This window comes from Agelaius phoeniceus, chromosome 18 (genome assembly GCF_051311805.1).
Source record: "Agelaius phoeniceus isolate bAgePho1 chromosome 18, bAgePho1.hap1, whole genome shotgun sequence".
In the NCBI taxonomy this organism is placed as follows: domain Eukaryota; kingdom Metazoa; phylum Chordata; class Aves; order Passeriformes; family Icteridae; genus Agelaius; species Agelaius phoeniceus.
This window is the reverse complement of record NC_135282.1, coordinates 4,855,330-4,883,135: the sequence shown is the minus strand read 5'-3', so window position 1 is coordinate 4,883,135 and position 27,806 is coordinate 4,855,330. Positions and strand designations below refer to the sequence as shown.

Genomic DNA, 27,806 nt, shown 5'->3' with positions numbered 1-27,806 from the left:
GCATTCCCTCCGCTGGTGGCCTTGCTGCTGCAAATGTCATGCATGGGACATTTTCACCACATCAAACGTTTCCTCCAGAGCTCTTCTGAAATGAGTTTTGTTTTTTTTTCCAGAGCAGCCTTTTCCGGCTGTATTTCCAGCTTTGGCTGCACACTGGGTGTGCAGGAGTGAGGGATGGGTGCTGGGATGGGTGCAGGGGTGTGTACAGGTGGGTGAGAGTGCTGGGATGGGTACAGGTTCTGCATGGAGGCAGGGATAGGTGCACATTTGCTTGATCCTGCAGCTCCTTTCAGCCCCTGGCGGTGCTGGAAGAGCAGATGGTGTCTAAGGGGCCGTGGGATGTGGGGGTCCTACATCCTACAGAGCACCTGGGCAGAAAAATTCCCCTCCACCTCATCCCTGCCCCTGCAGAGCCCCGCTCTGCCCCTGGGAGTGGCATCACTCCCGGCCATGCACCCCCATGGCCCTCATCCCCAATTGCCAGCGCCACCTCGGACAAGTGAGCCTTTATTGAGCTTTGTCCCCGCTCAGGGGACAGACGGGGCCCGGGGCGGGGGAGCTCCGGCACCGCGGTCACTGCTGGACCCTGCGGATGGACTGGACCTGGCCCGTCTGCGCGTGGGACCCCCACTCCCGCACGTGCTTGTACTCGCCCGCGGGGCTGTCGCTCTCCAGGAGGTACTGGAAGCCCCGGTAGCCCGGGTACTGCGAGCAGACCCACCTGCGACAGAGCAGAGAGCGGTCGTGACCCGGGGCTGCCGGCACCGCGGAGCCCCCGCAGCTGCCAGAGCATCCTCGGCCCTGCAGCTGCCACAGCATCCTCGGCCCTGCAGCCGCCACAGCATCCTCGGCCCTGCTTCCAGAGCATCCTCAGCCCCACTCCCAGGGCATCCTGGGCCCCGCTGCCAGAGCATCCTCAGCCCCACTGCCACAGCATCCTCAGCCCTGCTGTCACAGCATCTTCAGTCCCTCTGCCACAGCATCCTCGGCCCCACTGCCACAGCATCCTCAGCCCCTCTGCGCGCCCCGGCGGTCCCGGCAGGCTGCGAACCCCCGGTACTCACGCTCCGGAGCGGACAAGGAAGGAGCCCACGGTGCTGCTGCCCCAGCCCAGGGCGGGCAGCGAGGGGCAGTCGTCGCTCATCTCTGCCCGCTTGCCCTGGAAGTTCTCCTCCTCAAAGAGCATCAACCTGCTCCGTCCGTGGTCCTGCGGCCGAGACGGGCACAGCTTTGGCACTGCCACCCTGGCCAGGGGTCGGCTCCGGGGGCCACCCCGCGGGGGGAGCCGGGGCGGGGGCACTCACGGCGCAGGCGATGGGGCGGAAGGAGCACATCCTCTCCACGTGGTAGGCGTTGCTGCCGCTCCACGCCTCCCAGCACGGGTACTCGCCGCGCTCCAGCACGAACTGCTGCCCCTGGAAGCCGCAGTGCTCGAAGCCTGCCCACCTGCCGGGGCGGGAGGGGTGAGACCCCCGGCGTGCCCACCGCCCCACTCACAGCCGGGCTGTGCTCGCTGCGCCCAGCAGTGCCCGCAGGAGGCAGCTCGGGCAGCAAAAGGCGCTGTGGAGGCCTCCACGCTCCAACCCCCCTGCTATCCGTGGGGTGGCAGTGCCCCGGGACCCCCACTCACGCCCCGCTCTCGATCTTGCAGGAGCGCACGGTGCTGAAGCCGTGCTCCGGGGTGCTGTAGCAGTCGGTGGTGAACTCGTGCCTCTTGCCCTGGAAGAAAGGCTCATCCCACACCACCATCTGGGGGAAATGGAGGGAGTCAGGAGGCTCTGGGGATGCAGATATCACAGCCCCATTCCCGGGTGTTCACAGGGCATGGTGCTGGTCCTGCCCGGGCTCCCGTACCTTCCAGAGACCGGAGGATTTCTTGCAGCGGTGGCTCATGGTGGCTCTGCCAGAGCACAGGGGAAGGGCACAGTTCAAGCTGCCTCTGTGCCCAGATGGAAATGAACTCGGGAGCCCTTGCTGTCCCCCTTTCACAGCAGTGCGGGGGACAACAAGGGAGTTGCTCCATGCTGGAGCAGATGAAGAGCTCTGCGGCTCTCCCTGCCCAGCTGGAGCTGCCACCAGGGCCATGTGGAGCAGTGGGCACCTGGCCCAGTGGGCACCTGGCCCTGGCAGACATCCCTGCCCGTGCCCAGGGAAACTCCTCCTCCCACTGGCAGCTCCCTGAGCCAAAGCCCTGGTGCTGGCAGGGCAGTGCTGAGCTGGGAGCACTGCAGAGTCAGCTGTGTGCCCACACTGAGCATCAACACCTGCCACTGCCACAGCCAGGGACAGCCCCCAGTCCCCCAACCCCCACCACAGCTCCCGGTGCTGAGGAGAGGTCTGACCCCAGATCTTGGATGCTCCTCCACCTGTTCCCACAGCTGCTCGCTCCCAGGCCCCTCCACGGGCACTGGGGCAGCTGCCCCAGGCTCCAGCGCTTACCTGGGGTGAGGCACTGGTGCCCAGGGAGGTGACATGTCCAGCAGCCTCCAGCTGGGTTTTTATAGCCTCCAGATAGAGACAGAGCCCAGGGGAGCATTACTGAAACCCCTAACTCAGCACATGGCGGGGAGGAGGGACTGGCCAGAACAAAGGCGCCGTGTCAGAGACGCTGATGAGCCGGGACATGGAGCTGGCCCACCGGGCACAGCCTCTGACCCCCACCCCACAGCTCCAGGGCTGGGCCATCGCCCCCAGGCCCTGCCAACACTCCTGCCACGTGCCCTCCCTGGTGTGGGGCTGGGCTGGGGCCGTGTCCCAGCCCTGGCAGCGCTCCCCCTGCCTGCAGGCAGTGCTGCCTGCTCTGGGGGCGTGGGGAGGTTTCCTCACCCCTTTCTGGGAAGTGGGAGGAAGGACACGTCTCCACTTGCTCTCCCTGCCAGGGCAGAGTGGCTCTACCCTAAATCTGGGATGGTTCATTGCAGCTGGGCACACAACAGCCATGGACACCCAAAGAAGTGGGGACCAGGGGCTTGGAAAGTGGTGGTGGGGGTATAAAAGGCACAGGAGGGACTGGAGGTGCAGGTCATGACTTGGGAAGAGCTGCAGCAGCCTCCTGCCTCTGTGTGCTGGAAACACTCTGCTGCCACCACATTTTGGGGACCTAAACACCTTACAGTGACCCACATTCCTCACAAACCATCCTGGGGTGCTGCCAGGGTTCCACAGTGGCTCGGCAGAGGCACCTACCCAGCCTTGCCCCTCAGAGCAGGCAGCAGGCAATGGAGGTTCTCGAGCCCAATGGGAAAACCCTGTCCACAGGGGAGTGCTGTGTTTTGGGACAGAATTTGCTAGAAAACTTCCAGGAGGCTGAGCTAGAGTCCCCCTCATGCAGCTGCAGCAGCCCTGTGAGCCCCGGGCAGCCTGGGGGAGGCAGAGCAGGGCACATGGGGAGGCTCAGCACAACGGGCTGCCCCAGGGCACAGCAGGGCTGCACGGGCTGTCTCTGCCACCTGCAAGCCCAGCAAAAGCCCTCTTGGCACTGGCACAATTTGTCCCTGGCCTCTCGCTGTGGCCTGAGCTAAACCCAGTTTGTGCTGGCCACCAGCACCGTGACCACCACTCACTCACTGTCCACGCCATGTCCTGGCAGTGTGACACGGTCACTGCAGCCTGTGCTGCCACAGTGGCACTCAGTGCCAGGCAGGGATGCAGCAGCACGAGATCCACGGGCAGTGGGACTCACCAGGGCAGAGCAAACCCTTGTGCCCGTGCCCTCCATGGCCACACAGTGCCCATCTGCTGCCAGGGCTGTGCTGGAGCTGTGCATCCCTGTGCCCGGGAGGGATGGCGCAGTGAGGGCACAGGGTCCATGGCAGGGCAGAGATTTTGTGTCTGGGGGGCTCAGGAATGGCCAAGGATCGATCCCTGCTGTCAGCCCTGGCTCAGGGAAGCCCACAGGGATGCTGAGTGCTCAGTAAGGAGCAAAGAGACCATCAGGAGCAGGGCTCAGCCTCTCTGAGCTGGTTTTCCAACATCCGGGTTCAAAGGTGCTGGGGACTGGGAGGGGAAGCAGAGTCAGGAGCAGGGAGTGGGTGAGACCTGGTGATTAATGCCCAGGAGGCACTGGGGAGGCAGCACAGGGAGAGCACCCATGCTGGCTCTGGGAGGAAGAGAGGGCAGGTTAAATTAGAAATCTGGATAAAAACCATGGAAAGGAGCACAAATTGAAATCATGAATCATAAAACACTGCTCAGTATCAAGGTGAGAACCAGACTGGGCCAGTGCCCAGGGCGATGGGGCAGCAGACCCCGCACCCAGCCATGTCACGGGCACAGCACACCTCCTGAAAAACCTCGGGAAAAGAAGGGATCAATACATTCTTTTTGTTGGGGATTTTGTGCAATGGCCCAGAGGGTGCAGCTGGATCCCACCACTGCTGGGTGACACATGAGAGGAACAAAAGAGGAGGGCAGCACACGGGGCTCTGAGCCCTGTGCCCACACACCCCCGGGTGAGACACTGCTGGTGCTGGATGCTGCGGGAAGCTGGAGGTGCAGAAAAGCTGATCAGAGGGGGTCAGGGGAAGGTCCCCCCGAGGTGCCATGGGGTGGGGGAGATGTGGCACCAGAGCTGCTGCAGGGACTGGTGCCAGTGCATCCCCAATCAGCCACCCCACAACCCTCCTGCACCAGTCAGACAGAGCTGATGCCCCAAAACCATGAATGTGATGGTGGCAGAACCAGGGGTCCTACAAGGTGACCACAGCATGAAGAAAATAGGCTAAAAAGCAAAGGAAGAACCCTGCCAGAGAGCAGGGACATTCCCAGGGGAGAACAAACACTGTTTTCAGGCACTCAGGTTGTTCAGAAAGTGTCAGCTTCCATTACACATCCTTTGGAAAAACCCTGACTCCTGAAGCATTTCAGAACATTTCAGGTCTCGCTTTCTGGCATCTCCAGAGCAGCGCTGCGGGCACGGGGCGATGCTCAAAGCACCTGAGAGGTTCAGTGTTTGGAGGGGGCACCGGGCACGGCGGGGCTGGGAGCGGGGTGTCCCCGCGGGCCCGGGGCCGGGGCGCTGGCCGGGGGAGGTGTTCCTGAGCCGGTGCCGGCGCCGGCCGGGCCGTGCCAGGGCTATATATGCCCTGCCGGGGCGGCCGCACGCGGGGCAGCGGGTGCCGGGCGCGCTGCAAAGTGGCACGGTCAGGTCTTCTGTTGTGCCGGGGGCACAAAGGAAAGTGCTGGGTTCAGCGGCTGGGCACGGGGCCGGGGAGAGGCTTCCAGCTCGCCCAGCGCTTTGCAGGATGTGATGACTGGGCGGCCGCGCAGACACTGATGAGCTGGCAGTTCCTTTGTGAGCCCGCCCGGGGGTCTGCCCTTGCCAGGCTATAAAGTGGGGGCCTCGCGGCGCCCCGAAACACAAGCCCGCTCACTCCAACAAGAAGCAGCAGCTGCCCAGGTAAGAGGACAAAGTCCCCGGACACCGGGCTGCAGAGGACCCGAGGTGGGGAGAGGGAAGCTCAGGGTCTAAGCCGTGGCCACCGCTGTGGTGGTCACGTCTGGGAGCACCTCTGTGCTCAGCATCCCACCGCCCTCCACTCCCCGGGGAGCTGCTGCTGACACTGACCTGCGGGGCCGCAGCAGAACAGGGCTGTCCCCTTCCCACCCCTCACACGCTGCCCCGGTGCCCCCCGGGCTCCCAGTGCACCCCGTGCGGGATGGCCCCGGTGCCTGGCACAGCATCAGGCCCCATCCCTGGGCACTCCAGGACTATGCTCAGGGCTCTCCTGACCACAGGAGGAGAGTGTGGACTCCAAGACCTCCTGTGATGCCCCTGGTGAAGGCAGGATCCTTTCCTGTGCCTGCTGGAGAACCTTCCAGCAGCTCCTCTCCTGGCCCTGCCCACCCACCCCATGCAGATGTTACCCTTCCTGGGGCGGGTAGTGGGTGCCCACATCCATTCCTCCCTCTAACCTGCTGCTGGTGCCCTGTCGCAGACTTGAGCCCACCACCGCGATGTCTGAGACCACAAAACCCGCTGCTCCCGGCCAGGCTGCGGATGACAAGGAGAAGGCAGCTCCTGCTCCAACCCCATCCCTCGACCCTGCTCCTGTCGCAAACAGCAAGGGCGAGGAGCCCTCTCCAGAAGCCTTCAGGGTAAGCCCTGTGGCTCCCCACGTGTGCAGGGACATGCTCCGGGCTGAGGGACAAGGGCAGGAGGAGATTGTTCCAGGGGGAAGGACTGTGGAAGTGTGGGCGATGCCATCCCTGCTCTGTCCCTCTGACAGCAGGCTCGGGATTTGGGCAGCTGCTGCAGGAGGAATGGTCTGAAGGTGCCTTGGCCAGGACAGCTTGTTGGGGACCACAGGCTTGGGAAATGCTCTCCCCTGGGTTGTGGTGTCAGGGCTGGCTGCTGTCGCCCGTTCCCTCTGGTCACCCCCTGCATGCAGGGGTCCTACGGGGAGGTGGAGGGGACACTAGGGGTGACAAGGCCAGCACTGAAATGCCACAGTGATGCCAGCATGCCACTGAGGCACTGCAGCAGGGCTGGCACGGGAGGGTGAGTAATGCAAGGGTTCCGGTGACACCGTGCCAGGCTGAGGAGGCCAAGGTGCAGACAGAGCACCTGGAGAAGCAGCTCCTTCCCACCAATGTGGGCACCAGCAGCAGCAAGGGCAGGATGAGGCCATCTTGGAGCAGGAACAGCTGTTGGGACATGCCCTTGCACGGAGCCCAGCTCAGCACGGGCGGGCACCAGATGCAAGAAGCTGCAGGAAGGCTTGGAGAGCCGAGGGGGACACACGGAGCAGAAGGCTCAGGCACTGGTCACCCAGCACCAGCCTGCCCTCCCTGAGCAGGCCTGTCCTCACCCAACCCTTTCCTTGCATCCCCAGATTGTTGTCTTCGACCAGGAGAACTTCCAGGGCAGGCAGATGGAGTTCACCGCCGAGTGCCTGAACCTGGCTGACCGTGGCTTCGACCGGGTGCGCAGTGTCATTGTCACCTCTGGACCGTAAGTGACCCCAGCCACGGAGGGGGCTGTGACCTTGGGGATGTTCCTGGTGGGTGGGGACACAGCCCTGGGCACAATGTGATGTTCAGGATTTCCCTGCTGCCTGGGCAGAGCGCAGCAGGGCCAGCACAGGAGCAGAGCGGGCATCCCGGGTCTCCTTCGAGGAGGACAGGAGGGCCAGGATGGGTGGGAAGGATGCCAGGGTCACATGCAAAGCAAAGGGCACCAGAGGCAAAGCCAAGGGCTGAGGAAACGTGTCCATCATTTCAGCCACCTGGAGCTGTCCATGGAACACAAGGGACCTGCAGGTTTTAGAGAAGTCAAGGTGAAATGAGGTGGGATCCTTGGGCCAGGATGGAGCAGGCAGGGATGGGCAGGGACAAGCACCCGCCTTCACCCAGGCAGCTGAGCAGCAACAAGGGGGCTGGGCAGGTTGCAAAGCCGTGGGAACAGTTGACACAGGCAGGGACAAAAACGATCCCCAAAGCAGATAACTGAGCAGACAGATGATCTCCATGTTGAAAGAGCATCCCACCGTGCCGTGCCTGGCTGGAAACAGCATGCCCAGGAATGCAGGGGGGCTGGTAGAGCTGTGGGGAGGATGCACAGGACATGGCTTGTCCTGACAGCATCCATGAGGGACCTGGAGGGTGACCTGGAGTGACACCATGCAGCACCTATGACTTTTTTATTAGGAACCCAGAATATCCAACTCTTCTTGAAACAAATGGGGGATGGAGCAGTCTGGAAGGAGCTCAGATATGATACCTGGGAAGCTGCACTAGACACAGAAAGGGTGAAATTGGGAGGAGAGAACTTGAGTGTCATTGGGGTCCTTAGAAGCTTCTTGAGAGTCACCAATGGAACTCTGCACCCAAAAATGTGCTCAGGGAAAGACAAAAGCAAAACAACCGAGCTGAGCTTTAGCAGGCAGCTTGAGGCTGTGCAGCCTGGGGTACCTGAACACATCTCCTGCTAGCAGGAAAACCCCAGCTGGCATCTGCAGGAAGAGCTGTTCTGCAGGGAAAGGGGAAGCAGCAAATGCAGGACCATTGTGGTGCTGGGGGCTTCTGGAGCCCCACACCCATGACACTCCCAGCACCTCAGCACCTCGTGGCTCTGCTGAGGAGGTGACATTGCAGCTGAGTGAGCCCCACTCCCAGCAGTGGGATGGGTGCCAGCGCTGGCTGGCGCTGGAGCAGTGAGGCGTGCGGGCGTGCCAGGATTACACAGCCCAGGCAGGAGGGACAACAGAGTCCTGAGCTGACTCTGTGGAGTCACCAGCTGTGCAGGGGTCCTGCTGCTCCCCAGCTGAGGAAGAGGAGCACTGTGAGTGCTGGTGCCTGCTGCAGGTTTGGACACTCACACACCAGTGAGCTTCCAGCTGGGAGCCCATGGATCAGCGCTGCCTCTGCACAGGCCACAGTGCCTGGGCTGGGAGAAAGGTGGGAGCAGAGTGGTGGGGCCTCAGCCTTTTTGGAAACCCTTCCACTGTCCTGCAAGCTGGCTGAGCAGGAGGGGACCTGCTGGGTGGCACCTGACCGGCTCTTTGCCCACCTCTCTCCCCAGCTGGGTGGCCTACGAGCAGGCCAACATGCGTGGGGAGATGTTCATCCTGGAGAAGGGCGAGTACCCTCGCTGGGACACCTGGTCCAGCAGCTACCGGAGCGACTGCTTCATGTCCATGCGTCCCATCAAAATGGTGAGTGCTGGGGAGCAGAGAGCCTGGTGGGGTCTGCCCAGGGCTGTGTGCTCAATGCCTCACTGCAGCAAAGCTCCAGGGCTTCGGCCACACTGCCCAGCACCCTCCCTCTGTCTTCCCCAGGAAGCTGAGGACCACAAAATCTCCCTCTACGAGTCTGCTGACTTCAAGGGCAACAAGATGGAAATCCAGGAGGACGACGTGCCCAGCCTCTGGGCTTATGGCTTCTGCGACCGCGTGGGCAGCGTGCAGGTGCCCAGTGGAACGTAAGCTGGGCTGCAGTGGCAGCTGCCTCGTGCCAGGCTCCCTGTCCTCCCTAACCAGCTGCTGTGGGCTCTCAGGCAGCCAGAAAGTGGTGACATGGCTGGTTTTGGTGGCATGGCTGGTTTTGGTGGCATGGCTGTTTCTGGTGGCGTGGTGGTTTTGGTTGGCATGGCTGTTTTGGGTGGTGTGGCTGTTTCTAGCGGTGTGGCCCGTCCCCCAGAGGTTGGTGGGCAGCACAGGGAGGCCACGCCGGCCCCCTGAGCACCCACCAGCCATGTGGCTGCTGCCTGGAGTGGCCGACCCCGCTCAGGTGCCCTGTGTTTGCTTTCCCCACAGCTGGGTCGGGTACCAGTACCCTGGCTACAGAGGCTACCAGTACCTCTTTGAGACCGGAGACTTCCGACACTGGAATGAGTGGTCTGCCTTCCAGCCCCAGATCCAGTCCATCCGCCGCATCCGGGACATGCAGTGGGACCAGAAGGGCACCTTTGTCACCCCCGACGCGCCCTCCGACTGAGCGTGCTGCCTGCTAGCTACGAGTCCCGGGCCCCGTGGGGCACCCCCGCCTCCCCTCGCGCTCGCCTGCCCAGCACTTTCCTTGTACATTGCACATTCCCTGGATGTACTCTACCTTGTGAGGCAAATTAAAAAAAAACCAGAAGATTAGAACTGCTCGGGGGTCGGTGTTGCATGAACCGCTCGCTCGGGATGTGCCAGCCTTGCGCTGGAGCCGGGTGGGACACGGTGGAGGGGGGGTTTTGCCAAGGAATTGGTGTCATGCAGGAACTCCCCGCGCTGGGGCTGGGACACAGGAGACCCTCGGTGTGGGGAAAGGGGGTGGCAAAGGCTCTGCAGCCTGATCCCACCAGCCCCCGTGGGGACCCTCTCACTTGGGGGACTCGGGGTGCCCCGGGAGCCGCGGAATCAGGGCGGGTTCCTGCCTCTGTCCACGGAATCAGGACAGGCTCCTGGCTCTGTCCATGGAATCAGGACGGGCTCCTGCCTCCATCCGCACCTGCAGGATCGGGGGGCTGCGAAGGGTCCTGGGTCCCTGCCCGCAGGATCCATCTGGGCACTAATTAACAGCCGAAATTGCAGTTAATCCAAGACCGATTCACTTTCAAGGAGTTTTATTTTTTCCCCCTCTCGGATGCCGTCCCTCCCCACCGGGCACTTCTTTGCGGCCTCATTCCCCCTTCCCATCCCGTTGCCTCCCGGTGGGGCACCTCGGGTGGCATTTCCCTGCGCTCCCACGCCGCTAATTAGCGACGGCGATAATTAATTACAGCCATACCAGTGACGGCAGGGCGCTGCATACAGTCAGCACCGGGACAGGGGCGGGCACCGGGGATAACGGTGAGGCCGCGGGCAGCGCGGTGCGGAGCGCTCCCGGCGACTGGCGGGGAGGGCTGCGGAGCCACGGCCGGTACCGGCAGGGGGACGGGCAGGGACGGGAGTTGGGGCTCGGTCCCCCGGTGCCGCCCGGTGCCGCCCGGTGCCGCCCGGTGCCAGGCGCGCGCAGCGCACGCGCGGAGCGGCGGGCGGGGATCCCGGCCCCGCGTGCGCGTGACGTCGCCGCGTCTCGCGCCGCTCCGGGCCGGCGGCGGCCCCGGTGAGTGAGGGGGGGGGGGGGAGCACGGGCACCGGGAGCAGCGGGGGGAGCGACCCGGCCCGGGAACCGCGTGTGCCCCCGCCGTTTGTGCCCCCAGCCCCGCCGGCTGGCAGGTGACAGCGGGCGGGCGGTGCCCGGTACCGGCGGGCGCTGCCTGGTAGCGGCTCGGGGCTCGGTGGGTGGCGCGGACGAAGCGAACGGGGCGCGGAGCGGCGGGGGATGCTCGGTGCGCAGTGCGGGGCGTGCGCGGTGCGCGGTGCTGGGGACACCGGGCGGTGATGCGTGATCGGAGCGGTGCGGGGTGTGCGGTGCTGGGGACACGGAGCGGTGCGGGGTGTGCGGTGCTGGGTGTGCGGTGCCGGGGACGCAGAGCGGTGCTCGGTGTTCGGTGCTGAGTGCTCAGAGCAGTGCTGGATGCCCAGGACAGGATGCTCGGTGCGGGGTGGTCAGTGCAGGATGCTCAGTGCTCAGTTCAGAGCGTGGTGCTGGGTGCAGGGTGGGCTGAGGTGCCCACAGGGTGCTCAGTGCACAGAACACAGTGCAGGATGGGCACGGCAGGTGGGACAGGGTGCTCAGCGCAGGGTCCTCCTCCTACCTTTGTCCTCCCATTCTGCTCTTTGGCTCACGGTGCCCTCTCCCCACTCCCGTGGCTTCCCTCTGGCAGCCCAGCATCAAGCTGTGCCCCCATAACCTGAGCACTGCCATACACAGAGCCGCCCATGGGCTGGGGCTGTCCATCTGTCCAGGTGTCCAGAGCTCAGCCAAGGTTGGGACTGCCCTTCTATACCAGGATGAGCCTGGTGGCCTGGGCAGGGTCGGTGCCCAGTGAGAGGCTGCACCTGTGGGTCTCGGGCAGCATCAGCCTCTGCTGAGGCTTGAGAGGTATTGGCAGCACCTAGGTCGGGGTGGCTGTGGGATGTGGGTCCCTTGGCAGGGGGGCAGACGGGCTCCTGAGCAGCTGTGTTGGCACCTTGCAGCCCACACAAAGCACTGGCACTCTCCTGGCAGTGCCCATCTGTTACTGTGCCCTGTGTGGCAGGGATGCGACACCCACGCTTTGTCCAGCTCAGGTTCCTTGGGACTCGTGGCTGGAGTTGCTGGCAATGGAGCCAGCAAGCATGAGCTGGGCTGCCCTTCTGGGCAGGCAGGGGATGGTTTGCATGGTTTGCATCACAGAGGCCTTTGCTCTGTCCCTCTCTGTGTTTGTTTGCGTGCTCGGGCTCTGTCCAAAAGTCATCTCACAGCTTGAAACCCCTTCAGACACCTCCCTGTGCCAGGCCCTGCTGGCTGCTTGGACTCGGTTCGGGAGGGGAGTCCCCCCTCAGCACAGCCGTGCTGCTCCCTCCTGCTCAGGCACCGAGCAACGGTGAGTGGGGAGATCCCAATGATGGGTGCCAACAGGTTTCCAGATTTGCCCTGTGTTTTGTGGGGATGCTGTAGGCTGCTCGTGAGGAGCTGTCAAGTGCCAACACGGGCGCCTGCAAGCGGGGTTTGCCATCACATGCCGGTGGCAGCTGGTGCCCCGAGGCTGCTGCATGTGGCACCACAGGAGCAGCTGTGCTGCAGAGCCTGAAGGGAGCCCAGGGTCTGTGCGGAGTCACACGAGGGAGGCAGCCTGGAATTTAGGGAACAGCAGCTGAATTGGGCACTGTGTGAGTCCTCCCCAGCATCGCCCACAGCAGCTGGCATTGGGGCTTCACTGTGGGGGGATGTGGCAGGCTGAGGCCTGGGGTCTCTGCAGGAGGCTGGTGGGCTCACCAGCATGGTCAGGCTCATGCCATGGCCATCCTCTGCCTGTAGGTTTTACAAACGGTATTAGTAATTTCTGCTGCTATTTTAAGGAGATTTTTCCAAAGACAGTTTGCATTCCGGGTACGCTGAGCCTTTGGGGATGTGTGGGATGGCAGGAGCGCTGTTAAAATGCGGGGACTGTCAAGAAGATTTTTGGAGAGAGAAAACAAACCCCCAGCAGGTGGTTTTATTTGGCACTGTGCAGATGTGCCTTGTGATGAATTTGTGATGCCTTGAGGAGCCTCAGCCTCATGCCTCAGCCGAGCACGTTTCCCTCCAGATTCCACAGGCAGCGGGCACACAGAGCCCAGGAGAAGCTTGCCCTGGTGTTGGCTGCCTGCTTTGGTTCACTCTGTTTTCCAAGCCCTGTCTGCCTCCAGAATTCCTGCAGGAATTCTCTCAAAGATTTTCCCTCTCAAGGTGAATGATGCCTTTTTTGCCCCCTTTTGGTCCCCAGTCCATGCTGTGGTGCCTCACGGTGTGGGTTGCAGGCAGGAGGGTGGCCCTGCCACGGGAGCCCCTTGTCCCCTCCCAGGGACATCAAACAAGAGCAGCAGCGGGGGTTGCTCAACACACAGCATTCGGAAATGAAGCAAGCAGCTGCTTCCCACTGTGCACTCCCAGGCAGTGACCCCAGAGTGAGACTGAGGGCTCTGCAGGGGCTGAAGCATGCAGGTGCTTCTCCACGGAGGAACGGCCACGGGCATGTTGGTTCTGGAGCCACAGGCTGCTGTGCTGGGGCAGGGGAAGCTTTTCCTGCACTCCTGTTCCTGCTCGGTGCTGGGAGGGACCCTGTGGTGTGAGCAGCTGTTGCCAGCAGTGGCTGAGCTGCAAAGGGGGTGGGATAACAGCCACCCCCCCTCGGGCAGCTGTGCTCACAGCTGGCTGTGAGCCAGCGTGGCCGGGTGGCACTCAGGGCATGGGCACAGGCCTTGGTGGCCCAGTGTTTGCAGATGCAAGTGGCAGCAGAGGAGGAGCAGGGCTCCAGCTGGGCTGGTGCAGACAGGAAGGAGCTCAGATGTGCTGTTCTGGGTGCTTTGGCTGATGAGGCAGCAGCGGCGCAGGCTCGGAAGGAGCCGGTTCCGTTTCTTCCATCGGTGGTTTCACAAGGGCTTCACCCCTGCCACGGCCTGGGAGTGGTCACTGCCCGTCCTCGCTGGGGCTGGGAGTGGGAGGCCACAAACACACATGGCTGAAGTGGGTGCTGGTGTTTCCCAAAGTTTCTGGCTTTGTGGAGACGCCAAATGTTTGCCTTCATGGCATCCATTGTGCTGAGCATGGCTGGGCATTGCTGGAGATCCTGGGGCTGGTCTGTGCTTGGGTCTGTGCTCCTGAGGGAGCTGCAGGAAACAGGACAAGAACGAGCAGAGGAGCTGGGGAAGATGGGGAGCAGTGTCCCCTCTCCCATCCCTGCCTGCAGGGTGAGCAGTGGCACCTCCATCCTTGCTGCCCTGCCCTGCCCTCAGGCAGTGCTCCCAGGGCTGCTGCTGCTGCATGGGGAAATAAAACACTTTGATTTTGTTTCTTAAGCAAATTTGAGGTTTTGGGGTTTGTCTTGCAGAAACAATTTTTTATTTGCAGATCCTGATCTTTGTGCATGCAAGAATGGAGCTTGTTGAGACTTAGGGTTTGGCGTGTGGATTGGGAAAATATTTTTTGAAGATACTTGGTGTTTTTTCTAGCAGTTCCTCTGACTTCTCTTCCTCCCTGTTGTATGGCAGGCTCTGACCACCCACATTCCTGCAAGGGAATATTTGTGCAGTTTTGTGAGGGAAGAGCTGTGTTTGCATCAAGCATGGTGAGTGAACAGGGGGGCTGCAACCCTCAGCTGCCCAGTGCCCCTCTCCTGTGGGGATTCCCAAGACATACCCTGGACAAGGGCTGAGAGTTGGAGGGACCTGATCAAAGGCATGGAGAGGAATCATAGAATCATGGAATGGTTTGGGTTGGAAGGGATCTTAAAGATCTTCTAGTTCCACCCCCTTTTGCAGGCAGAGACACCTTCCACTAGACCAGGTTGCTCAGAGCTCCATCCAGCCTGGCCTTGGACACTTCCAGAGATGGGGCAGCCACAGCTTCCCTGGGCAAGAGGAGCTGGGGGAGAGCTCAGTGGTTTCCCAGAGCTCCTTCCTCCAGCAGAACAGTGGAGTCACTGGTCAGGGCACAAGGGGAGCCAATGTGGGAGTGTCACCATCAGTGGACCTGTGCTGGCTTTGCCTTTGTCCCCCTGAGGCAGCAACTACAGAGTAATTAAGGAAGGCTGAAGTTCTGTGGGTTAATTAAAAGTCAGGAGCTCTCTCTGAAGTGCAGAGCTCGTGTCCCATTTCAGCACAAGTGTGTCTGACGTGCCTGAGCCTTGCTGCGGCGCGGGCACACGGTGCCAGGTGCTGGGGAGTGGGTAGGTGCCTCCATCCCTGGGTCCTGCCAGCAGCTTCCTCCTTGGGCATTCCATAATTAATCTGCCACTCTGGGCTGAAGGCTGTGTCCCTGCCAGGCTGGCAGGGTGAATGCTGAGGTTTCCATCTCCTGATGATAAAATGCTGTCGCCATGCTTGGAACGAGGGATGGGTGGAGGGGAGTTACTGTAAATTGGTGGGATTTTTATTGTTTGAGGAACACTGTACCACTGAGCAGGATAATAAAATGTTTTGCTAATCATAACAGCCTTGAGGCGATAAACCAACAGTCTGTTTGTGCTGTGAGATGTCTGTGGATCCTCTGCTGATGTGATTTAGAGCCTGTTGGAGCTGGCTGGCACACAGTGCCCCTATCCCTGGGCTCTTTGGGATACTCGGCTGGAATGATTGGTGTGGCTCAGGGCTCTCACCTTGCAGGCTTTTCTGAGCCAGAAAGTGTTTGCAGCTGGCGCACGCTGCCTTAATCCTCAGGGCAGCAGGTTCTGCTGGTTTATTTTTATAGGTACTCAGCAGTGAGAAAAAATTCCCCTCTGCCCCCTGAGCTTGTTGGGTGTTAAGATGCAGCTGGAGCAGCCTCTGTGTGCTTTGGGTGCTGAGGTGGCTGCTTGAACACTCATCCCTGAACTCTTTTGACTGTTATTTTTCCCTGGGGTGATGGCAGCGGTGCAAGTGTAAACCACAGGGCTGTCAGTGCTTTTTGGGGGTTTTTCCAAAGGACACAGAACTCCAAAGTGCTCCAGACCCAGGTGTTTTTGTTGGGATTGGTTGTGTTTTCACTGGAATTGGCCTCTGTTCCAGTGGATGCCCTGGGTTCATGACCTGCAGTGCAGCTTCAGTTTGAGTCACCAAACCCATCCTGCTCTCAGTGGTGCTGCTCTTGCCACGTGGAGGCTGACAGCAGCTTATTTTTTGTTGTGGAGTTTTTTTTTGAGTGCTGCAGCTTAATTTTCATATCTTCTCTCCAAGGCTTAGGGCCATGGCACACCTGCAGCAGAGGTAGGTGCAGAGCCCCTGTCCCACCCCTGGGGTGGGTGGGTTGGACTCTGTTCCTACTGTCTCATGGGATCGATCCCAGTCTGGGCAGTGCTGGGGTGGAGGAGCACGAGCTGTGGGTTGTGCAACAGGGCTGACACTGCACTCAGTGACCACAGCCACCCCCGTGCTGCCTCTGTGTGCTCCTGGTGGAGATTTGGGCTGGCCCCGTGCTCCGTGCCCCATGCCTCATGCTCGCTGCATTCCTGTCCTGCTAAGAGAGATACTTGGGAAGTGTTTGGAAATTGCCAGCAGGAGCATCCAGGAGGAGCAGAGCTCTCATCAGCAGTGCCAGCGTTGGACTGAGCTCAGGTTGGGATGAAGCAGTGCCCCTCAGGCAAGCTGTGTTTACTTTTGTAAATGAACTGGAGACTATCTATCAATTCAGTAATTAAATATTGCTGATTTGTAAAGATGTGAGCTGGATATGTTGGGACATTTCTTGCTGACCACAGTTTCTGCTGCTGTTCCGCCACAGGGGCGTCTGCAGATCCTCATCCTTTTATTAAGCACCAACAAATTGACCTCAAATTTTCCAGGCCACACCTACATCTTTTGGGGAGGCTGCACTTAATGACACTCATTTCTGGGAATGGTTTAAAGAAAAATGCAGCTTTAGATCACATGGGGCTTCTCATAGAAACATAGAAACTGTTTCTGTGGTTGCTTGTAACACTTTTAACAAATGGTATTTCCTCACTTCTGAGAGTGCTGTGCCGGTTCCGCGGCTGTTCTGAGGGTGGTTTTTACCCGTTCCCAGCACAGGTGCCAAGGTCAGGGGTTTGACTCAGGGGTTTTGGTTGGGTTTCGGTCAGAGCTGCTGTTGGAGCCCAGCTGGTGGTGACGCCCTGCACAGCATCAGGAAGGAAGTCACAAACAAGTGCGTCTGTGTGTCCGTCCGTGTGTCTGGGCCTGGGCAGGATCTGGAGCCGTTTCCGGAGCAGGGTGAGTTGGGTGGGCTGTTGGACCAACTCTGTCCCTGCACCTCAGCACTCGGGGCACTGCAGAAGCACATCCAGGGATGCAACTGCTGCTGCGTGGAGCTGCAGCCTGGTCTGGAGCTGGAATCCTGTAGTCCATGGAGGCCAGGCTGAGCAGGAAGCCTCGCAGGGAAGCGCCTGCACTGCGGATAAGCCCTTGTAGAGTTCCTGCTGGGTGGAGTTTCCCTCTGGTTTCTCTTTAGTGCTCAGCCGGAGGGGCTGGTGATACTCGATGGCACGAGAGGAGACTGGAATAGCCATTAGTGTCACTACTGGAAATGTTCTCAGGAACTTCCTGCAAGGCCAGGACCTGCTGCACAGCCAGGGGGAGCTGACTGGGAATGTCCCAGCAGCAGTGACCCCAAGATGGTCCCATGTCCATGCTGTGATCCTGGGAGCAGAGTGACATCTGGTGATCTGCCAGCTCCTGGCCCCTCGGGGTGCTCTGCTGCAGCTCCGTGTCCCAGACTGTCCCTAGGATGCTCTGTGCTTGCAGGATGGCTCCAGCCAAGGCTGCTGTGCTCCCTGGCATGGAGCAGTCCTTGTGGGAAACCTGGAGTCCAGAGGTTTGGTTCCCAGCCTGGAGGGATTTCCACGTTGTGCAGGGCTAGTGCTACTGCCTTGGCAGGTGGTCAGGCTGGAGAGAGCTTTGTTCTTGGGGCTGGAGCCAGGAGATCCTGCCAGACCTGCAGGTCCTCTGGGCTCTGTCTCCTTTCACTGTCACTGATTTGGGGGCTCTGGTCATAGTCTGACGTGTGCCTGATTTCAGCATTTGCAGCAGGCGAGTCTGGAGCTGCTTCCTCTGGTCAAGGCTGTTGTGCTGGTCAGTGTGTGCTGGAATTGTGCCCAGCTGGATTGTCATCCCCTGGGCTTTCAACATCCAGGCTGCTAGGGTCCCCCTGAGGCCTCTCTCCTTTCCAGGAGGCTGCATTTCCTAAAAGAGCAGCTGCCCTGCTGCTTCCCTCTGTGTGTCCTGGCTTGGCTGTGCTCTGTGAACAGTGCTGGTGTCTCAGGGCAGGTGTGCCAAGTCCAGCTGCCAGTGCTGACCATGAGCTGGGGCCACCAGCTCCAGCAGGAACACCTTTCCCTGGGGCTCAGAGGAGGCTGTGGGGAGGAGGGGAAGGTGCTGAAGAAGGGAGTGGATGTGTGTGCTAAATGAACAAATCACCACTGTGGCTTCTCTTCCCCATCAGGTGTTTTGGTGGCCACGGGTTCAGCATGAAGCTCAACTAGAAGCACCATGACCGTACGGGGAAAAGGTAAGAGCAAGCTGCTGGATGTGTGATTCCCCTGGGAGACAGGCTGGCTGCTGCACATCTGTCTCATGAGGTTGCACATCTGTCCACACCACCACTGGTGCCCCATTGATCCTGTGTTGCTTTCACAAGCTGGCACAACACAGTGTCAGCCTTCTTCATGCTCAAGTCCCGTCAGCATGGGAATATGGAGGACTTGCTGCCTGTAGGACCTCTTGTCACTCTGCTATCATGTCCCCACTGGTCCCCATCCTGCCCCACACGCTGGGTGCCAGCCTTACAAGGCTGATTTTAGTGCTCTGCCTAGGGGTAGGGTTAGGGTTACACCTAGGGTTAGGGTCTTAAAAACCACAGAGCCCAGAGCTCCTGGCACACTGCAGCTGCAAAAGGCATCCCAAGGAGAACACAAAACTGCCACAACATGCCTTCCTCCACAGCTTCTTCTTTGGAACCAGCCTTAGCCCCCTGACGCTGGCCAGGGACATAGCCCCTGCCCTTGTGTGACATCCCTGTACTGCCGTGTCCAAGCTGTACTCAGGGATTTCAGCCCTGGATTGCTGCTGGTGCTTTGCTTTCTGCTCCCATGTCATCATTCCCTGCCAGAGTAGCCTCTGAGAGCTCCCTAATCCTGCTCAAGTGGGAAGCTCTCAGAGCCAGCTTTTGGGCATTTGAAAGGGTGTTGTCTCTGGAACCTAATTACACCCTGATTCCAGCACAATGTCTGCTGGGGAGGAAATGACCCATCCATCTTCCCTCACAGACTAATGAGGCCCATAAATTTTAGGAAATTCTCAGTGGAGAATCTCACAAAAGAGCTGAGGACCAGCTCTGTCTCATTGTGCCATCTACACGTCCGTATTTGCCTTGAAGTTTCACCTTGTCTCAAATGAAGTCTTTCTCTTGGGAGTACATACCCTCTAACACTGCACTTTATTAGCTTCAAAAAGTGCTTCAAAAAGAAACCTCAGGACTTAAGAACTCATTGATGTTCTGTTGCAACATTTATTTAAACAGGCAATTTGGCTAAGATGGCCTAAACAGACAGGGAACAAATCCTATGGTTAAGTCTATGACAACAACAAAAACAAAATTCTGTCCCAGATCACAGCAAGAGCTCTGAGCAGCATTTCTCCCTTACATGGGAGTGTTTTAATTATGCAGCTGGAAATTAAAATTCTATAAACTGCTGGTTTTATTCGAAGAGCAGCCCTTTATCACATCTGGGCACTGTTCACCGAAGAGCTTACTCTAAGAACAAGGGAACAAAAGCAGAGGAAAAGCAGAAAACTGAAGCCCAGCACAAGTCACTGACCCAAGAGTGCAGGCACACCTGTGGCATGAGCAGCAGTGAACACAAACTCTCTGGGGCACCACTGCACTGCCTCAGACAGCAAAGAACTCCCCCAGGCACTAGGTAGATAGACAACAACTATCACACTCTGTATCCAAAAAATCACAGAAACAAACAGAACCTTTTAATCACGTTTCCAGAAAGCTAACACTGCCCGGGAAGCAGCCAGAGCCCAGCCTGAACGGGCTCCGGCCTTCCCAGTTCTCAATGCCAATCATTCACAGTCTTTGTGAGGGGTGAGCGTGAGTGTGCGCGGGTGTGAGCAGGTGTGCGAGAGTGTGAGCAGGTGTGCGAGAGTGTGAATGAGTGTGCACAAGTGTGAGCGGGTGTGCAAGGGTGTGAGCGGGTGTGAGTGGGTGTGCGTGAGTGTGAGCGGGTGTGTGTGAGTGTGAACGAGTGTGAGCGGGTGTGCAAGGGTGTGAGCGGGTGTGCGCGAGTGTGAGTGGGTGTGCAAGAGTGTGCAAGAGTGTGCGCGGGTGTGCGAGAGTGTGCCCGAGTGTGAGCGGGTGTGCACGAGTGTGAGCGGGTGTGCAAGGGTGTGAGCGGGTGTGCGCGAGTGTGAGTGGGTGTGCAAGGGTGTGCGCGGGTGTGAGCGGGTGTGCGCGAGTGTGCGTGGGTGTGAGCGGGTGTGCGAGAGTGTGCCCGAGTGTGAGCGGGTGTGCACGAGTGTGAGCGGGTGTGCAAGGGTGTGAGCGGGTGTGCAAGGGTGTGAGCGGGTGTGCGCGAGTGTGAGTGGGTGTGCAAGGGTGTGCGCGGGTGTGAGCGGGTGTGCGCGAGTGTGCGTGGGTGTGAGCGGGTGTGCACAAGTGTGAGCAGGTGTGCGAGAGTGTGCACGAGTGTGAGTGGGTGTGCGAGGGTGTGAGCGGGTGTGCAAGGGTGTGAGCGGGTGTGCATGAGTGTGAACGAGTGTGCACGAGTGTGAGCAGGTGTGAACAAGTGTGCGCGAGTGTGAGCGGGTGTGCGCGAGTGTGAACGAGTGTGAGCAGGTGTGCAAGAGTGTGAGCGAGTGTGAGCAAGTGTGAGTGTGACCCAGCCACGCTCTGGGTGTTGCTCAGCCCTCCCAGCCCATTGGGCTGATCCCAGGTGATCCCATGGACAGGTCTGTCCCATTCCAGCCCTAAGGGGCCCAGGCGCTGCCGTGCAGGGGGTGATCCCAGGTGATCCCATGGACAGGTCTGTCCCATTCCAGCCCTCCCAGGCCCAGGCGCTGCCGTGCAGGGGCAGAGCCAGAGTTCAGAGCTTAGCAGTGGACACAGGCCCTGCTCCTCTGGGCCCCTGCCTTTCCCACTCCCCACACAGAGTGACAGCTTCCCATGTTGGTGGCGTTGGGTAGGAGCACTGAGGGTTCAGTCCCCAGGGACTTCCAGAATCCCAGGATCATTCAGGTTGGAAAAGCCCTCCCAGACCATCCAGCTGGAGTCCAACCTGTGCCCGGTCCCCACATTGTCACCAGCTCAGAGTGCCACATCCAGGCGTTCCATGGACACCTCCAGGCATGGGGACTCCACCACCTGCCCTTCTCAAGGCCTGACCTCTGTCTCCATGAGGAAATTCCCCCTGATGCCCGACCTGAACCTCCCCTGGCACAGCTGGCAGCCCCATCGAACACAATATGAGAGTCCCTTTGTTCCCTCCGGAGCTGCTGGAGCATCTCGGTGGGAACTGCTCCCTGTCAGCTGGTTCTCCTGGAGAACAGAGCACTTCTGTGCTCCAGCCTCCTTTCATGATTAGCCTTTGCTGCTAATTAGCCTGTCTTGGTCTGCATTGCCCTAATTATTCCAGTTGGCCCTAAATCCTGCCTGCTCCTCTGCCATCCATTGAAATGGGTCTTGTGGCATTTGCAATTATTTTGGGGTGAATATTTGAATATATTTACATGACAGAAACAGATGGAGAGAGCAGGAAGGAGCAGCACTTGTCTTGTTAATGGCCCTGACTCTGCTTGGTGCTGCAAAAATGCCAGAGCTGTTGGATGTCCCTCTGATCTACATCCCAACAAATCCACCCCCTTTATCCATACTTGGGGATGCAGTTGAGGCTGTTTAGCTTCAGGTATGTTACCAAGCAGCTGGTCAGGGTGGACCAGGGAGTAAAGAGCCACAAAAATACTTTTGGTGGTGATGTTGCTGTGCTGTTGGGTTGTGGGAGAGCGTCCCTGGGCTGGCAGAGAGGCACTGCCTGGGCAGGAGTGGATACAAGCCAGTGGGTGGAGTCCAGGATGGTGGAGTGGGATGTCAGGGACTGGAAGGGGGGAGCAGAGCGAGTCCCTGAGTGCCTGGCAGGAGGAGCAGGAAAGTTGCCCAGCTCCAGGCTCTCTCCTGCCTGCTCCCTGCTCCGCATGGGCTGCTGCACAATGTATTCCTTCGCCGTGGGGGGAAACTCTTTTCTGGAGCAGCTCTTTGGCCTGTCAGCAAAACAGAATCCATGGACGGCCCGTTCCTTCCACTCCATTCAGCTCTTGCCCCAGCCACATAATCACAAAGAACTGGAAATCCTGGGGTGAGCCCAGGGGAAGATTGCAAAACCTGCACTCGCAACTGGGGCGGACGGGGGGGAGGGAGCGGGAAGCGGTGCCAGCATTCCCGGGAGTCCCTCCGGGCACGCAGCTGAGCTGGGCACTTGCAGAGGCTGCAGCCTTCCTGCTGGATGTCCTGCCGAGCCGTGGAAAACCCCAAAAAGTCTCGGTGCCAGATGAAGTTTCACGGATTTCTCTGTCAGGTCAGTTCCCGAGGCAGGGCAGGGTGGTGAACGCTGCGTGTGGCTGTTCACTCTCAGATGGTTGAATCTTTCAGTGTTTCATTCTAATGGTTTCTCCTGACTCAGACCGTTAAAGCTGGCATGAGAGGCTTTTGTTTTTCTCTTATTTTAGCTTCCCCTTCCCCTGTGACCATAGGGTTAAACTAAACAAACTGTAGGGAGGATGCAGGTGGCTAGGAGGTGAGCAGTGCTGGAATGCTGACTTGGATTTGGGAGGAATAACCACAGCTTGGGTCTGGGCTTCATCTGGGATGGAGCAGGCTCTCTGTAAAGATTTTGTTTTAAGAAGTCTCTGAATATACAGTGCCCCTCCTCTCCAAAACATTCCTGGAGCTTTGCTCCAGCTGTAAACCTGTGTTTCTGGGAGCACAATGCAGAAATTCTCTCTTTGGGTGTGCACTTAGGCAGACTTTAATTACCTGCTGGGTGTAGGGCACCAAGCCTGGGAGGTGCTGATAAATGAAAGAGGTGCTGATAAGTGAAGGAGGTGATGAAATCTGGGATGGTGTCAGCATCTCATTGCTGCTGTGACAGTGCTGTTCTCTTGCAGATGCCCGTGGGGTTGGACACTCGCTAGCAGAGAGCTGAAGCCCCCAGCCTGTGCCCAGGAGAGCAGGATGCGGGTCACCACGCGCAGGGTGCTGCTGCTGCTGGGCTCGGTGGCAGCCCTGATGGTGACCCTGCACCTCGGGCAGCAGGTCCTGGAGTGCCAGCAGGTCCTGAGCGAGAGGAGGCACAGGCTGATGAGGCCGGAGAACGAGGAGCTGGTGATGGTGGATGCCAACCACGTGGAGTACCGGTACAGCAAGGACATGCCCCTGATCTTCATCGGCGGCGTCCCCCGCAGCGGCACCACGCTGATGAGGGCCATGCTGGACGCCCACCCCGAGGTGCGCTGCGGGGAGGAGACGCGCATCATCCCCCGCGTGCTGGCCATGCGCCAGGCCTGGTCCAAGTCCGGCCGCGAGAAGATGCGGCTGGACGAGGCGGGGGTGACGGACCAGGTGCTGGACGCGGCCATGCAGGCCTTCATCCTGGAGGTGATCGCCAAGCACGGCGAGCCAGCCAGGTACCTGTGCAACAAGGACCCCTTCACGCTCAAGTCCTCCGTGTACCTGTCCCGGCTGTTCCCCAACTCCAAGTTCCTGCTGATGGTGCGGGACGGGCGCGCCTCGGTGCACTCCATGATCACGCGCAAGGTGACCATCGCCGGCTTCGACCTGAACAGCTACCGGGACTGCCTGACCAAGTGGAACAAGGCCATCGAGGTGATGTATTCCCAGTGCCTGGAGATCGGCCGCGCCCGCTGCCTGCCCGTCTACTACGAGCAGCTGGTGCTGCACCCCGAGCAGTCCATGCACAACATCATGAGGTTCCTGGACATCTCCTGGAGCGACACGGTGCTGCACCACGAGGAGCTCATCGGGAAACCCGGTGGGGTGTCCCTTTCCAAGTGAGTCTCGGCTCTTTCCTCAGCTTTTCATTGCACAAAGCAAAATGGGACAGAGCCCTGTTGCTGGTGTTTGTGTGTGGTTTTAGGGGAGGAGGGACAGCACATTGTACTGCAGTGGGGTTTGTGTTCCTGAGTAAGAGATGGCTTTAATGCTCCCAATCTGTTGTACTCCACAGAACAGCTTGTCAAGCAAGGATTTCAGGAGCAGGTGACTGTTTAATCTCTCTTGACACTGCAGAAATTATTTCAGTCTCTAATTTGCAAAGAACTGCTTGCTCTGAAAAGTGAGCTCTTTAATGTCTCTTTCTCCACCCGTCCTCAGATGCCTCCTTGATGTGATTAGTTGTGCTGCTAATGATGATGAGCTGCAGTTCTTGCCAGGTTTGGGGTTGGTATTGCAGAATAAAAGTAATACCTACTCAGTGGAGGCACACCCAGCACTCCCTCCTGCCCTTTCCATGTGTAGGGGGTGTTTGCCTTCTCCCACTTTCTCTCCCTCTTTTAATGCTGTTTCTTTTCTAAATGGAGGCTTAAGTCAGGCTTAGCAAAATTTAATCAGCCGTGTAAGGGAATTATCCAAGTCTCCATATCAGTTGATGGTGCCCTGGTGGTGAGGGCACAGGAGCTACGGGGGGATGTGCAGCTGCTCCAGTTTTCCAGGATGCCCTGGGAGTACAGCCAGCTCTACTTCCCTGTTTGCTCAGAGTAAATTGGTCCAGGTTGCTTAGATCAGGCTTTGAATATTCATAGGGGTCACCAGGTGGATCTGTGCTACAGCCCACACATCTTATATTGTTTTCCTCTGATAAGCAGAGGTGTCCTGGTGAAACCCTCTGTCCCAGTGCAGGATAGATCCCTCCTGTAAGAAAAGAGGAAGCAGTCTCAAGTTGTGCCAGAGGAAGTTTAGGTTGGATAAAAAGGAAAATTCTTTTCCTGAAAGGGTAATTAAGCATCGGAACAGAACGGTGGTAGAGTCATCATCTCTGAAGGAATTTAAAAGCTGTGTGGATGTGGCAGCTGGGGACATGGGTTAGTGGTGGCCTTAGGAGTGCTGGGGGAATGGTTGGACTCACTCATCTTGGAGGGTTTTTCCAGCCTTAATGATTCCATGATTGTAAACAGAAGGATTCAGCCTCTGGGGCTGTGGAACCCCTTGCCAGGATCTGCTTCCCCAGAGCAGAGCTGTGAGGGACAGAAACTGTGGCAACCCCATCCAAGGAAGTGCCCAAGGCTGGGTGGGACAGGATTTGGAGCAACTGGGATAGTGGAAGGTGTCCCTGCCCATGGCAGGGAGTGGGACAGGATGGGATTTAAGATGGATTTAAGATCCCATCCTGTGGTTCTCTGTGGAGGTGGCAGCGAGCTGTGTGTGAGCCCAGCACATGCATGAAATCCAACCATTGTGTGGTTTTGTTTTTTATCTTTGTTCTCCCCAGGATAGAGAGGTCAACAGACCAGGTGATCAAGCCGGTGAACATGGAGGCGTTATCCAAGTGGATCGGGCACATCCCGGGGGATGTGCTGCAGGACATGGCCCACATCGCCCCCATGCTCGCCAGGCTGGGCTACGACCCCTACGCCAACCCCCCCAACTACGGCCACCCCGACCCCCTGGTTGTCAACAACACGCACAGAGTGAGTGGCACTGCCATGCAGGGGACAGGCCGGGGGCTCCCGAGCCCTCCGGAGCAAGGGAAGCTCCAGAGCCAGGTCGGGATGGAGCAGGGGGGGAAACAGATTCACACAGGGAAAACAGAATGACAGAATGACTGACAGAATGACAGAATGACAGAATTCCAGAGTCATTCAGGTTTGGAAAGTCCTCTCAGAGCCATCAAATCCAAGCTGTGCCCAATCCTCCCCACCAGAGCACTGAGTGCCACATGGAGCATGTTCTTGGACACCTCCAGGGATGGGGACTCCAAACCTCCCTGGGCAGCCCCTTTCAAAGCCTGACCACCCTTTCCATGAGGAAATTCCTCCTGGTGTCCAACCTGACCCTCCCCTGGCACAGTTTGATGCAGTTTCCTCTCCTCCTGTCCCTGTTCCCTGGGAGCAGAGCCTGACACCTCTGGCTGTCCCCTCCTGTCAGGAGCTGTGCAGAGCCACAAGGTCCCCCCTGAGCCTCCTTTTCTCCAGGCTGAGCCCCTTTCCCAGTTCCCTCAGCTGCTCCAGCCCCTTCCCCAGCTCTGTTCCCTTCCCTGGCCACACTCCAGCCCCTCCATGTCTGTTTTGGAGAGAAGGGCCCAGAGCAGGACAGAGCACTCAAGGTGCAGCTTTTACCCTGGGAAGGCTGGGAATGGCTGACAGCAGTGACCCAAAGGTGATTCCACTGCCCCAGGGGGTCACTCCAGGTTCTCTTTCCCACAGGTTTTAAAGGGGGATTATAAAACACCGGCCAATCTCAAAGGTCACCTGCAGGTAAGAGCACCCTGAGGGTTTGGGGGTTTGGGACACACCAGGGTGTCTGGTTGCTGCTGCCTTCCCTGGGGAATGCTGGCTCAGAGCTGACCCTTCTCTTCTGGGGCTCTTCCAGGTGACTCAGAACACGTCATCTTCTCACTAAGAAAATTAATGATTTCCAGGTAAGACCCTGTTGACTTAATTTTGGGATTTGGGCAAATCCGCCTGTGTTGCTCCAGGACCAGCACTTGGTTTGTGTGATTTCTGTGGATCTGCTGGGGTTCCAGGCACACTCCTGGTGCCAGGGATCCCTCACAGTCGCCTCAGATCTTCCCACACAATGCTGCTGTGTGGGACAAATTGTAAGGAATTCTTTTCCTGAGCTCTGGGAACAGGATTAAAGCTGCAAAATGAAACTCAGCCGCCTGGGAGGGTTATTGCAGCCCGTCCCCGCGGGCAGCAGGGACACATGGAATGTGTGGATGAGCTGAGCTGCTCCCCAGCTGCCTCCAAAGACGTGCCATGGACCTGAGGAAGGGGATAGAAAACAAAGGAAAACATGATGGAAAACAAAGCTGCTGCCTTGGGCTGCTGCTCCAGAGACAACTGTTGATGTGTTGGATGTTCTTCCTCCATGCTAAAGCATAAAATACCATTCTTGGTACTAAAACTGATCCTTTAAAAGCAGCTTTCTGTGTACAAGCAGATGGCTGGGCTAGAAAAAGATCAGAAGCACTGAGGGAAGATCAGGAACTGTGTGTTCCCTTCTCCTGGGCTGAGAATTGGTTCCCTTCTGGCCATTTTTTCTGTCACAGGGGCTTTAAACCCTCAGTCAGGCCTTGCTGTGCTAGTCTGAGGGGATCCTGTTCTTGAGGGGATCCTGTTCTGAGGGGATTCTGAGGGATCCTGTTCCCGAGGGGATCCTGTTCTGAGCGGATCCTGTTCTGAGGGCATCCTGCCCCTGAAGGGATCCTGTTCCTAAGGGGATCCTGTTCCTAAGAGGGGATCCTGCTTCTGAAGGGCTCCTGCCCCTGAGGTGATCCTTCCCCTGAGGAGATCCTGCTCCCAAGGGGATCCTGCTCCTGATAGGATCCTCTTCCTGAGGAGATCCTTCCCTGAGGGGATCCTTCCCCTGAGGGCATCCTGCCCCTGAGGAAATCCTGCCCCTGAGGGGATCCTGCCCCTGAGGGGATCCTTCCCCTGAGGGGATCCTACCCCTGAGGTCCTGTGTTCTGTCTCTTCCAGAACGCTGCCAGTGGCCTGTTGTTGCCCGAGAAGGACGAGTGTGCAGTGGGCCCGTGGAAATCTGTTCTCCAAGCATATTGCTTGCTCCTACTGTTGCCAAATGACTGCGCTCCAGGAATGTATTTGCATTTATTTGCAAAGGCCAAACGTGCTCCACGGCGGGAACATCCCCGGCCGGTCCCAGTGCTCTGTGGGGAATGCAGCTGTGGAAACCCGGGCTGGGGGGACGGCAGGAGATCACCTGTGCCGTGGCTGGAGAACTCCGTACATCGCGTTTGTGTCTCGTGATCCTGTTCCCCGTTCCCGGTGTGGGGAACAGCCCTCCCATCCCCGCTGTTCCGTATTCCTGGGATCGGGAAGAGCCACCCCGGTCCTGCTGTTCCCAACTCCCAGGGTCAGGAACAGCCCCCTGGCCCTGCAGAGCCTTTGTGGTGCGTGTGCCCTCCCCACAACCCCATCCCCGACCCTGCAGAGGCTATTGCAGAGTTAATATATGCCCCCCCTCCCCCCCCACCACCCAAGGTGTCGAACACCATTAAAGTGTTGATTTGATATTTAATATTTTAATTATTAATCGCGCGGGCTCCGCCT

At 58.8% G+C, this 27,806-nt stretch overlaps 3 protein-coding genes across 8 annotated transcripts; 2 read left to right on the top strand and 1 right to left on the bottom strand.

Moving 5' to 3' along the window:
* Window positions 1-491: 491 nt before the first annotated feature.
* CRYBA4 (crystallin beta A4) lies at window positions 492-1,893 on the bottom strand. Its single transcript, XM_054645974.2, has 5 exons — window positions 1,855-1,893; window positions 1,631-1,749; window positions 1,305-1,446; window positions 1,065-1,207; window positions 492-721 (listed from the first exon to the last, which is right to left on the bottom strand). The coding sequence occupies exons 1-5, from the start codon at window positions 1,891-1,893 to the stop codon at window positions 574-576; spliced, it is 591 nt and encodes a 196-aa protein (XP_054501949.1). The 3' UTR covers window positions 492-573.
* A 3,973-nt stretch (window positions 1,894-5,866) lies between these two features.
* On the top strand, window positions 5,867-9,435 carry CRYBB1 (crystallin beta B1). The gene is made up of 5 exons (XM_054645920.2): window positions 5,867-6,096; window positions 6,834-6,952; window positions 8,522-8,654; window positions 8,778-8,920; window positions 9,255-9,435. Exons 1-5 carry the CDS (start codon window positions 5,956-5,958, stop codon window positions 9,433-9,435), a joined length of 717 nt encoding a protein of 238 aa, XP_054501895.1. The 5' UTR covers window positions 5,867-5,955.
* Window positions 9,436-10,420: 985 nt separating this feature from the next.
* Window positions 10,421-27,774, top strand: TPST2 (tyrosylprotein sulfotransferase 2). Of its 6 annotated transcripts, none has more exons than XM_054645611.2 (8): window positions 10,462-10,530; window positions 14,043-14,119; window positions 17,944-18,009; window positions 22,665-23,567; window positions 25,004-25,202; window positions 25,938-25,988; window positions 26,104-26,152; window positions 27,216-27,774. In XM_054645611.2, exons 4-7 carry the CDS (start codon window positions 22,732-22,734, stop codon window positions 26,131-26,133), a joined length of 1,116 nt encoding a protein of 371 aa, XP_054501586.1. In that variant the 5' UTR covers window positions 10,462-10,530; window positions 14,043-14,119; window positions 17,944-18,009; window positions 22,665-22,731; the 3' UTR covers window positions 26,134-26,152; window positions 27,216-27,774. The 6 variants fall into 6 exon arrangements, with proteins under 6 accessions (XP_054501587.1, XP_054501586.1, XP_077044049.1 ...); XM_077187932.1 differs by lacking the exon at window positions 10,462-10,530 and adding an exon at window positions 11,852-11,896; XM_054645612.2 differs by lacking the exon at window positions 14,043-14,119 and having other exon boundaries at window positions 10,421-10,530.
* Window positions 27,775-27,806: the final 32 nt, after the last annotated feature.

Bases quoted from the DNA above. Each gene is read 5' to 3' on its own strand.
- CRYBA4 (XM_054645974.2), bottom strand. From the start codon at position 1,893: ATGAGCCACCGCTGCAAGAAATCCTCCGGTCTCTGGAAG. The intron at 1,750-1,854 runs GTACGGGAGCCC...CATTTCCCCCAG, and splicing joins AATCCTCCGGTCTCTGGAAG to ATGGTGGTGTGGGATGAGCC. The intron at 1,208-1,304 runs GTGAGTGCCCCC...TCTCGGCCGCAG, and splicing joins TCCGCCCCATCGCCTGCGCC to GACCACGGACGGAGCAGGTT.
- CRYBB1 (XM_054645920.2), top strand. From the start codon at position 5,956: ATGTCTGAGACCACAAAACCCGCTGCTCCCGGCCAGGCTGCGGATGAC. The intron at 6,953-8,521 runs GTAAGTGACCCC...CTCTCTCCCCAG, and splicing joins GTCATTGTCACCTCTGGACC to CTGGGTGGCCTACGAGCAGG. The intron at 8,921-9,254 runs GTAAGCTGGGCT...CTTTCCCCACAG, and splicing joins GTGCAGGTGCCCAGTGGAAC to CTGGGTCGGGTACCAGTACC.
- TPST2 (XM_054645612.2), top strand. From the start codon at position 22,732: ATGCGGGTCACCACGCGCAGGGTGCTGCTGCTGCTGGGCTCGGTGGCA. The intron at 23,568-25,003 runs GTGAGTCTCGGC...TGTTCTCCCCAG, and splicing joins GGTGGGGTGTCCCTTTCCAA to GATAGAGAGGTCAACAGACC. The intron at 25,203-25,937 runs GTGAGTGGCACT...TCTTTCCCACAG, and splicing joins TTGTCAACAACACGCACAGA to GTTTTAAAGGGGGATTATAA.